Source organism: Microdochium trichocladiopsis, assembly GCF_020744255.1.
Source record: "Microdochium trichocladiopsis strain MPI-CAGE-CH-0230 chromosome Unknown B0I36scaffold_9, whole genome shotgun sequence".
Taxonomy (NCBI): domain Eukaryota; kingdom Fungi; phylum Ascomycota; class Sordariomycetes; order Xylariales; family Microdochiaceae; genus Microdochium; species Microdochium trichocladiopsis.
This window is the reverse complement of record NW_025763552.1, coordinates 2,788,729-2,798,805: the sequence shown is the minus strand read 5'-3', so window position 1 is coordinate 2,798,805 and position 10,077 is coordinate 2,788,729. Positions and strand designations below refer to the sequence as shown.

The window sequence follows — 10,077 nt, the reverse complement described above, 5'->3', positions numbered from 1 at the left end:
GTAAATCTACACACTATCGGAACCACAAAAACAACCACCAAAAAAAAAAAAAAAAAAAAAAAAGAGGAGCCTGGAACTTATGACAATGTTACATCGTGGGCTGGCCTATACCAGATCTCCTCACGATTCAGGAGGTGGGAACGGGACCGTCGATGGCCAGAGGTTTTTATTTAACCTTTATCAGTTTCCTTTGTCTTTCGCTTGTTTCCCATGCATTTTCAATTTCATTTCACGTCTAGCGGTATCTCAATTCTGGTCTCTATCTGCACTGCTGGTGGATATGTAAGTAAAAGCAACATAGAATGGCACTACGTTGTTGCTTTTTACATTGCGGGAGGGTTTTATGTTTTCATTTTCGTTTTATTCATAGTTAATTCTAGAACAATTCACAAAACATGGTTTGATTTGCGACAACATTCTGTGGATGTCCGTGTAATGACTCCTCCCATCATGCGACCTTGAGTCAAGTCATATGAATGCCCCCAACGTCGTGGGCATGGATGTGGGGTGATGCCCACCTGTTACGTTCCTGGATCTTCTATCACGGGGCGCGTCTGGGCCGGGGTGGCACAATCTGCCATCCCCGGTTGCATGACATAACTGTGAACTCTACATGTGTATAAAGACTTGCTCGCTGCCTACCCGCCACATTACATGCTAGATATCTCCACGTGAGCGTCAATGAGGCAGCTCTTCCCCTGCGCCACCACGCTGTGAGACATGGAACGCGCGCAATTAAGGCAGCAGTTTAGTTGCACGGCGCTAATTGGTCCATCTGGGGTAAGTATGGGACCTTCCCGAAGGAGTAATTGCAAGTATCGCGCGCGGGAGGGGCCCGAAGGGCGGTTGTGATTGGCGCAATTTGCAAAGATTAGCGTACCACGTAATATTACAGGGGTTAGTGCATGCAGCCCTACGTTGGTCGGTAGTAAGTTTGCAGGATAAGAGAATTACGTGAGTCGATGGGGCAGGGATTATTACGTGAGGTCAGGAGGTCAGTAATAACAACAGTGCCCGCCGGGAGAGGCAAGGAGAGCGGCGAAAGCGTAGAGAGGATGTCGCACCTTGCTTGCACAGAGGCAGCAGTCGCAGTTTCTGGCGGCCTCTAACTTTGGCATGGCACAGTTAGTGCAAAAAGTCAAGCAATGCAGCACGCTGGGTTTAAGAGCGTCACAGGACACAAACTGCCCCCGCCTTGCCAAGACAGGCGCAGCCTCAGGCAACAAGATGACCATGGGGATCCCTGGTCGGCAATCTCATGCGATTGTGTCCCAGACATGGCAAACACGCAAGCCTCCGATCGGCACTGCCGCGATCCCCGTCCGTCTGCCCCTCATGTTTGCTTGGACTGCCAACACCTCTGATGTCACCGGGTTAGGCTGCCACATTCCGGGATTGCATTGAGGGGCGCTATATCTATTGTGAAGAAGGAGCAACTTTTAAAGAGCCACTTGAACCAGACATCACAAAGAACGAACATTACAACAGCCTCTACTTGATCGACGTAACAACCTCCAACACAATAAGAGAAGAACCAGACCCGACATCAGCGTCCCTTGTCCATTACCACACCGCCAGGGCTCTCTACTACTTGTCTGGAGCTGCCATCACACGGAATGACGGCATCATCACACTCTACACTTGGCGTCGCCTGTGCGAGCATTGCCCGCCAGGCTTCGACCGGCGCCACCGAGATCGAAGACAGCATCCTCTCCCGCAACAACATCAACACAACGAGTCTGCCTACGGAGCTGCAGACTTTGCAGGGCCTCACGGCCAAGCTGCGCCAGCTCGCCACTGCTGCGACTGAGCTCCGCGATGTACTCAACCGCAATGCTTCATCACAGAACGCGCATGACGCCCTTGCAACCGGCCTCCCGGGCTGCGATGCCGCCGTCGCCACACTCGTCAAGCAGCTCATGCGCCTGGATCGCGGCACGTCGCCACAACAGCTCAGCCTCGCGGCGCTACTCACATACGACCACTTTGCGGCGGTGGCGGCGAGCTTCTTTGGCCTTATGGCGTCGATGCTGACAAGGTATGTTACTCGGCCTCACCGCGTTGATTTATGATGCCAATCCGCTGACCTCTGTGCTACTGATATAGATCACAACAACAAGCGAATACGACCCGTGTTGCCGCAGATGTCGACACCCTTTTGGCCCGAGTGTCCAGCGCGTGCTCCGACGTGTCCAGCTCTGGCGGCATCCTTCTCGATGGCGGCCTTGTCAATGCCACCCAGCCTCTGACATTTCGAGCGACGGCTCCACCCATGTCCCTGCTTGACACGGACAACGATGCGATCGAGACCACACCCCCACTGTACGAGCTGCAGGCGCCCTCAGACGCACGGGGCCAGCCGCCGCCATTCGAGGCCGCGCCGGACTCTACAGGCTCGAAATTCGAGGAATGGGACAGTAAGCGAGGCAAGGCAGAGGGCGAGGTTCCAGCCTACGCTCCACCGTCGCCGGCGTATCACAGTGGTGAAGAGAAGGGAAGCGAGAAGAAAAAGGGCGTGTTGACCAAACCGCCGTCTCCGCCACACGGCAACAAGAAGCTGTTTGGCAGCATCACCGGCCCGTTGCGCTCCGTGGCCAATGCGCTACGCCCCAAGCCCGAGCCTCTTGTGGTCGCACTCTGCGAGGCTGCGATTCGGGGCGAGGTGGCGCAGATGCGCAGCCTCGTGGCACAGGGTGGTGTCAACGTCAATGGGCGGAACGAGCAGGGCTACACGGCGCTCATATGCGCTGTGCTTGCGGACCAGGCAGAAGCTGTGCGATTTCTGCTGAGCAGCGAGGCCCGGGCGGACCCGAGCGTCTGCGACAATGCCGGCTCAAGTTTCAGCAGCGGCAACCGCAATAAGCCTGCGCTTTACCACGCCGTCGAGACATTAAACATGCCCATCGCAGAACTCTTGCTGGCAGACAAGGCCGCCGGTGGGGCGAGTCTCGCGGGTCAGGTGGACTCATATGGCCAGCCGTACTTTGCACGTTGCGTGCTGGGTGACACTCCCACAACACCGTGGCTTGAGCTCCTGCTCCGAAACGGCGCCGCGGCGGAGTCAAAGGATCTCACGGGGAGGCCGCTCGTCCTGGCAGCGCTAGACAAGCGTAAGAGCAAGCACGACGTCGAAGACGTGGTCAACCTGCTCTTGCAGCACGGGGCTTCACCAAGCTCCAAGGATGACGACGGCACGGCGCTTCTGCACCGGTGTGTAGACCAAGGTCGCGGCAAGTTGGCGCTCAAGCTGGTGGCCATGGGCGCCAATGCCAACGGCAAGGACGTATCGGGGTCACCGGTGCTTCTTGCGGCCCTGAAGCGTGGCGATCGGGCGCTCGTCACGGCGCTGTTGGAGCATGGAGCGGACCCGAATGCCAAAGACCTTTATGGCTCGCCCATGCTCGCAACTCTGACCAAGATGCCCTTGCCGCAAGCAGAGCGGGAAGCCATGTCGAAGTTACTACTCGAGCACGGTGCACACAAACTGAAGTGATGGGAAGAGGTGGACATGTATGTATGTGAGGGGAAAGCGTGTTCGAGTCATAGAGTTCCTCTAGGCAGGACACAGTAGCGGCCGAAAGGCATGAATTGAAGCATTTGTTATTTGCAATCTCGCTCATGGTGACTCCAAATACAAGGCAACAGTGCTATGCATGTGCTGAAGATCCCCGGTCGTGATGTTTTACAACGTTGTAGGATTGGAATTGGTTGGGATGCAGTCATGCATCCCACCAGTCAAAATATCACGACCGGAACACTTCCCCTATACGCAAGTCCAACTGACCCACAAGGCTGATCCGAAAGACCATTTGACGTTTGACAATTGTCCATGCGATGCCCAGAAGACGATGTTTAGTATGTATATGTAAGCCAAGTCTAAAGTCTCAAGTCCCGCATCGGCGGGCAATTACGGCACAAATGCGTGTCACATGTGTTCAGGGTTATGAGTCTGTTGTGGGGCTGAATGGTTGGGAGACAGGGGCACATTACGTTACCCTCGGATAGCAATGCGACTTACGCCCAGCCTTACGAATTGCTTTGCAACATCACAGGGGCAAATATGATGAGAGATTGTTGACTCCAGCACGACTGCAAATAGCGGTCGATCGCCAGACCGTTTACCACATCCACCCTCACATCCACCCTCACATCCACGTCCCTATCCACAAATGTCCTCTCGCCACCATGTACGTGGCCGGCCTTGCATCTGCCATTGGGTGATGGGGCCTACGGCCAACGCGCTCGACCAGTATGAAATCCCTTGTTGCTGGCACATGTCAGCTTCGTGCGATACTCCTTGTCAGCACGCCCCACTGCCCGGATGGCGATCCGCGTGGCCAAGGACGAAAATCAGTCGCGTGTTCCCCACATTGCGTCCAGTAAGGGTCGTCAGGGTCTTCAGGGTCTTCAGGGTCTTCCTCAGCGACCTTTGTGAATCCGCCCACCATTGTTGATACGTAATAATGCCATACCACAGGCGTGGGCCGGATGTTTTTGTGTATTGCACAACTCAGACCGCATGCCAACAGGCCACCGCAAGTAAGGATGATCAGATGGATTGCTCGACTAAGCAATCGAGGCGTGGAGATATTGCACATCTGTGTCTTGCTCACTACAGTTCGGAGCTCGTTGTAACTTTGCGCAGCGCATGCCACGACATGCACCAAGCCGGCTGAGTGACAGCCTATTCTCGAGATGCTACTCACTTCAGGACAAATAACGAATACGGAACGGCGGGGCCAGAGCTTACAGACAAGCCAAGCCTCACTCATTTGCTCCCCACCTTGCTACCCTGCTCCGTTCAAATACCCCACTGCAGCCACCGGCTTTGCCACCCCGATCGTCGCGGACGAGACTTGTCCTGAACATCGAGCTTTTGAACGATCATCGTGGGCCCTGCCTATTCTCATCGCCATGGAGTCTCTCTCGGCACGCAGGATCCCTGACACGGTCTTGGCCGACTTCAGAGCGTCGGCCATGATGGCTGGAGTTGGCCCACTGAATCCAAAGGACCAGCAACGCCCTTTGGACGGCAGAGTTTCCCAAAAGGCATGCAGTAAGTTCAATCACCAGAAACCTCATGCGCTCGCCGTCGCGGCGCTTTTCCCTTCTCGTCATTCAGCTTCTTCTCCCCCATGGGCCAGGCGACCCACCTTGGCAGACTTGGGTCTACACAGTAACTGTTCTATCCGCATCCACACCCCCATCGGCGCCCCCAAGATACCTGTGAGCTCGTGTCCATTAACGCGCGTGTGTAGTGGACCGCATGCGAGCTCGAATAGACCAAGCATCAACCAAGTCCAGGTGGCGGCAACAAGATACCTCGCTGTCCTCCACCTCGTCGTCCTCGTCAGCTTTTCGACGCCAAGCTGTGAATCTCCAACGACAGTCAACGCAGCAGCAGCCATCATCCTCCTCCGACGCAGCAAAGCGCCCGGCCACTTTGTCTTACCAACACCATGCCCACCAACAGAGCCTCGATTCATCTGGGACGGTCATCGCCATAGACGATGACGCGGACCCGCTCGTGCACGAGGACGACGGCGCGTCCGCCGATTCATACGCATACCAGCGCCTGCTTCCCTCGTCGGCGAATGGGCCTGTCCACCAGCAGGTAGAAGGTGCTTTCGCGCTGTCCGATCAGCTGGTGATGGAATACCTGCGCTCGCCACCAGATGGCAGCGGCAGGCAACCCCGATCCAATATTCGCGTTAGTGGGAGCTCGCAGTCTGCGATAGGAGCCACGTATGGCGACCACACGCAACAGCAGCAGCCTCGGCAGCACAACGTCGACGCAAGAACACGTAGGTCTCACGCTGTGCTTTCTGCCCCCTGCGGCTGCCCCCATTCTTCTTTCTCCTGCAAGCATGGTCTCTTACCGCTCCGTATTTTAATCTCCGGCCTCCACAGTGTTGACGAAATGCCTTCAGAAGATCTTCTGCTAACTCTATCTAATCAGAACAATTTCGGGATGTACAAGATGGAATCACTGCCGGCACAGAGCACAGTCTACTGGGTCAGCAACAGCAGCAAGGCGCCGACGCTGGCGGCCACGAGGAAAGCGCCATGCCGGACCACGACGAGATGATGGGCTTCGGTGCGGCCATGGAGGAGTGGGCCGCGCAGAACCTGATGCAGGTGCGAAGTAGCGGCGACAGCAGCGGTAGCGGTGGTAGCGGCGACGGCAGACTCACGGGTAGCGGGATCTCATCGTCGCTGTCATCCGGCGTGGATCTGCTTCTAGACCCCTCGTCAACCACTTCCAGCAGCTTACGCGACGCTGGGTCGGGATCGTTGGGTATGGCGATGGACCTCTCGTCTTCCGACGAGGAGCATCCCACATCATCGCGAGGCCAGCAGAACGCTGGTGTCCGCAACAACAGCAGCGGCAATAATGATCGGGACGGTCGCAAACGTGCTTTTAGCGACGCCCTCGAAGTCATCCTCGAGTGCGCTCAGGCCACAGGTTTCAAGAGCTTCGACTCGATGGTGCTGGCATACTACAGTCAGAAGTTTGAGGAGACGGCCGCGAGGACAGCGGCCGTCAATGCTGCTACTGCTACTGTCACGGGTGGGCCTTCTCTCGCCTCAACAACGGCAGCAGCAGCAGTTTCGATGGAGAAGGCCGCTGCCCTGGCCAACGAGCAGCGCCTCAGTCGCAATCGGGGCCTTGGCAGGCTGGTTGGGAGTGTCTTTGAGTCTTCGAGGACAAAGGGTTGGAGCGAGTGGGAGCGGTACGGCTTCTATGAGGAGATGCTCAACACAACGGAGCTCATGCTCGTGGCCGAGGGTGAGCAGGCGAGGGAGACGCTGAGAGCCGCGCTTGGCGCTCTGCTGTCGTCAGCACAGGATCAGCAGCATAACGCCACGTCCTCATCCTCATCGGTGCCGCTAGACCGTACACACACGAACAAGATGAAACAAATGATTCAACATGAGGTCAGTTGTGTTCCCTTTTCCTCTTGAGTATCAATAAGGACCGATCGTATCAGGACAATGCGATCTTGGACTCGGAACGATTTGCTAACAGTCCTAAGATACACAGCTACCAAATCTGTGGGCTCTTATGATGACTCTGTCAACAGGGGAGCACGAATCATGGAACCCCCAAAGGTCCAATGCAGTCTTGGCAGCGATTGTTTTGATTTCCTGTTCTGGCAACATGAGCCAGGACCAGCTGCTGAGTGTGCTCAGCGGCTTTTTATGATAATGTTCGCATACATGGCAAGCGATGAAATTGAGGGTTTATCGGCGCATTCTATAGACTTTACTTCCCTTGATCTGGTACGAAAGGACGAAGAAACCCTTGTCCCTGACCATCATTCCCGGCCGGGTTGGCCTCACTTTCGGCGATTCCTGGTGGGACAGGGGGCCGGGGGCACGGGCCATTGAGCCCATTCCGGTACCCCAACTAACCCCAGATTGAGTTCATTCCGGCCAGCGAAAAATGGGCTAACCCACAGCTAACCCAACCCCAAGCCCAACCCCAACTAGCAGGGGTCCGAACCTGTGGGGCCCAGTCGCGCCCTCATATGCGTACATGCACAGGCCGCACGACGACGAGGGAGGCGCGTCAGACTGCCAGAGCAAGCAGGCAGGCAGGAGGCGCGCGCAAAAGAGAGAGGCAGAGAGAGGAGGGCCAAAAAAATGCCACGCCTAGGAGTCGAACCTAGCTCTTCAACTGTGACTAGCTCGAGCGTCCGGGTCGGATGGCTCCACAAGCTCAGGTCAGGGACCCTTATTCCTGCGGCCGACGTGGGAATGGAGAGCTATATAGCAGTGACGTCATGACCGCTAGACCAGCGAGGCTCTCTGGCTGTTTGTTGAATAGTCAGTCGCTTATTTGGATATATAAGGCTCAGGCAGGCAGGCAGGTCGGCAGGCAGGTCGGCAGGCTGGTCGGCAGGCAGGCCGGCAGGCAGGTCAGCAGGTAGTACGGCGGCAGCGGTAGCAGGTCGGCGGAGTAGTGGCAGTTCGTCGGAGCCGGTAGCAGGTCGGCAGGTAGTTAACATAGCGAAAATACCTCCGAAGCGGAGGAAGGGGTGCCGGCAAAAAGAGCTACCCACTTGAGAATCTCTACGAGACGAAGAGATTCTCAAGTAGGCGCAGTAATCCGGCCCGGAGTTGAACCAGGGATTCCGCTTAGCAATTGCTAGCGACGTCTTACCGCTTGACCACCGGGCCTGTTTGTTCTTAAGAGACTGGCTGCTTATTTGGATATATAGGGTCTGGCCGTGGCAGGCTGGCAGAGGTCGGCAGGTAGGTCGGCGGCGGCGGCGGTAGCAGTTCGGCGGCGGTAGTAGTTCGGCAGAGGTATAGTAGTTTAGCGGCGGTAGTAGTTCGGCGGCGGAGGTAGGTCATTCCCGGCCCGGAAGGGTACGGGCTATTAAGTTCATTCCGGTACCCTGAGTTCATTCCGGCCAGCGTAAATGTGCTAACCCCTAGCTAACCCAACCCTAACTAGTAGGGGTCCGAACCTTAACCCCCCCAGCTCAGCTACGCGTGTACGGCTAGGCACTGCTGCGAAAAGGGGGACAAGGTAAGTAATAGGTAATAAAAAGGAGATAAGCGCGTACGCGTAACAGCGCGAGCCCGGGGAGTCTAAAGGGGAGAGGGGACGCGCGTAAGAGGAGATAGAGGGAGGAGGAGAATGAAACGGACGCGCGCGCGCATTTCGATTGAACTATAATACTAGCTTAGGGTCTCTTCCCAAGAATATACGCAAGAGTCGAAGATCAGAAGTAGTACCGAGAAGAGAATCGCATACGACAGGTAGTACTCCACGATGGACCGCAGCAGCCAGGGAGGCGACTACGAGAGCGATTACGGCAGCGCCGCGCAGCAGCGGCAGCAGCAGCAGCAGGAGGACGCGAGAGCTACAGCAACGACCGAGCCAGCAGTAACACCAGAGCTCTATCTATATCGGGCAAGCCGCGTACTAGTCTGCACACTATGTAGGGCAGGAATCGCAGCGGCCGTAGGTGGTGTAGTTACCCACTACCGACAGAGGCACCAGCTTAAGGGCGGCCAGCTACGGGCAGTCAAATCGGCGGCAGCAGTAGCAGCAGCAGCAGTAGAGGGCCGTGGAGGGCTCGTAGAGCCGCACGAAGCAGAGGTACCGGCAGACGGTAGTCCAGCTATCCCGCAGCTCCAGGTCCACTCCGGATTCCGCTGTAGGGCGTGCCGGTTCGTAACGAGGAGCCGGGACGAGGTCCAGAAGCACCAGGCGAGGGAAGCAGCCGACGGCGATACTAGCCACTGCGAAGGCTCGCTAGGTACGGGCTACGCGCGCTGGAACGAGGTACAGCTACAGTCGTTCTCGTCAGCGAGGCGCCGTACGCGGTACTGGATTGTAGAAGCGCTAGCGGTAGGGCGGCAGGCGACCCCAGAGGCGGCAGCGGGGCCGGACAGCGGCGGCGGAGGTCAAGTCTGGGAGGCCCACATGGCGGCGTACGAGGCTAAAGCGGCCGCCGAAGAGGCGGAGCGGGGCCGGATTATCGACTACGAGGCCGGCGTCGACTATGAGTCGCCGTGGGTGAGCCAGATGGGCTGGGCGGCGCATCTGGCCGGCAAGGATATGGCGGAACTACGGCGCGCCGCCGAGCCAGGTCTATCGACGAAGGAGCTAGCTAAACTAAGCTGGTCCGTCCGGAAAGAGAGGGAGGCTTCGGAGGCGACGCTCGTACGGCTGGGCCAGAGCTTCAACCGGGTAATCGAGCGGTGTAGCCGGCGGATCGGCCAGGTACCCGTGGAGACGCTCTGCTGGCTAGCAAGCCGCGACCCGAACCGGCCGTCGCCGCGGCCGTTCCGCGTTAAGCAGGAGGCGCATACGATGGAGAAGTACCGGAGCTACTGGCGGCGCTATCTCTGCTACTGCGTCCGGGTCTTCCGGCTCGGCCGTACGGAGGCGAGGAGGAAGCACCAGGTCCAGTTTACCGACCAGCAGTGGGCCGCTCTCGAGGCTATTATAGAGGCTCTCGATAGTACGGAGGAGGAGAGCTCCCGGGTAGGGGGCGGCGGCGAGGAGGAGGAGAATCGCGAGGGCGGCGGCGACGACGGATATCTAGACGAGGCCGT

The 10,077-nt window shown here is 57.3% G+C and overlaps 2 protein-coding genes and 1 non-coding gene across 3 annotated transcripts in view; 2 read left to right on the top strand and 1 right to left on the bottom strand.

Moving 5' to 3' along the window:
• Nucleotides 1-3,573, top strand: part of B0I36DRAFT_417486 (uncharacterized protein) — a gene marked incomplete at its 5' end in the record, with an annotated part of 66,506 nt that extends 62,933 nt beyond the window's left edge. Inside the window, 5 exons of the mRNA XM_046162114.1 lie at nucleotides 240-282; nucleotides 896-928; nucleotides 1,078-1,373; nucleotides 1,661-2,038; nucleotides 2,107-3,573. Coding sequence (XP_046008810.1) covers nucleotides 240-282; nucleotides 896-928; nucleotides 1,078-1,373; nucleotides 1,661-2,038; nucleotides 2,107-3,493 — 2,137 coding nt within the window. The 3' untranslated portion in view covers nucleotides 3,494-3,573. The remainder of the gene's footprint in view (nucleotides 1-239; nucleotides 283-895; nucleotides 929-1,077; nucleotides 1,374-1,660; nucleotides 2,039-2,106) is intronic.
• Nucleotides 3,574-4,321: 748 nt separating this feature from the next.
• B0I36DRAFT_353400 (uncharacterized protein) lies at nucleotides 4,322-6,966 on the top strand (the record flags this gene model as incomplete). The annotated part of the gene is made up of 5 exons (XM_046157206.1): nucleotides 4,322-4,379; nucleotides 4,478-4,539; nucleotides 4,744-5,056; nucleotides 5,259-5,804; nucleotides 5,981-6,966. 5 exons carry the CDS (start codon nucleotides 4,322-4,324, stop codon nucleotides 6,964-6,966), a joined length of 1,965 nt encoding a protein of 654 aa, XP_046008809.1.
• A 1,143-nt stretch (nucleotides 6,967-8,109) lies between these two features.
• On the bottom strand, nucleotides 8,110-8,184 carry B0I36DRAFT_t148. The gene has a single exon. It is a non-coding gene; the product is annotated as a tRNA-OTHER (tRNA).
• Between the last annotated feature and the right edge of the window lie 1,893 nt (nucleotides 8,185-10,077).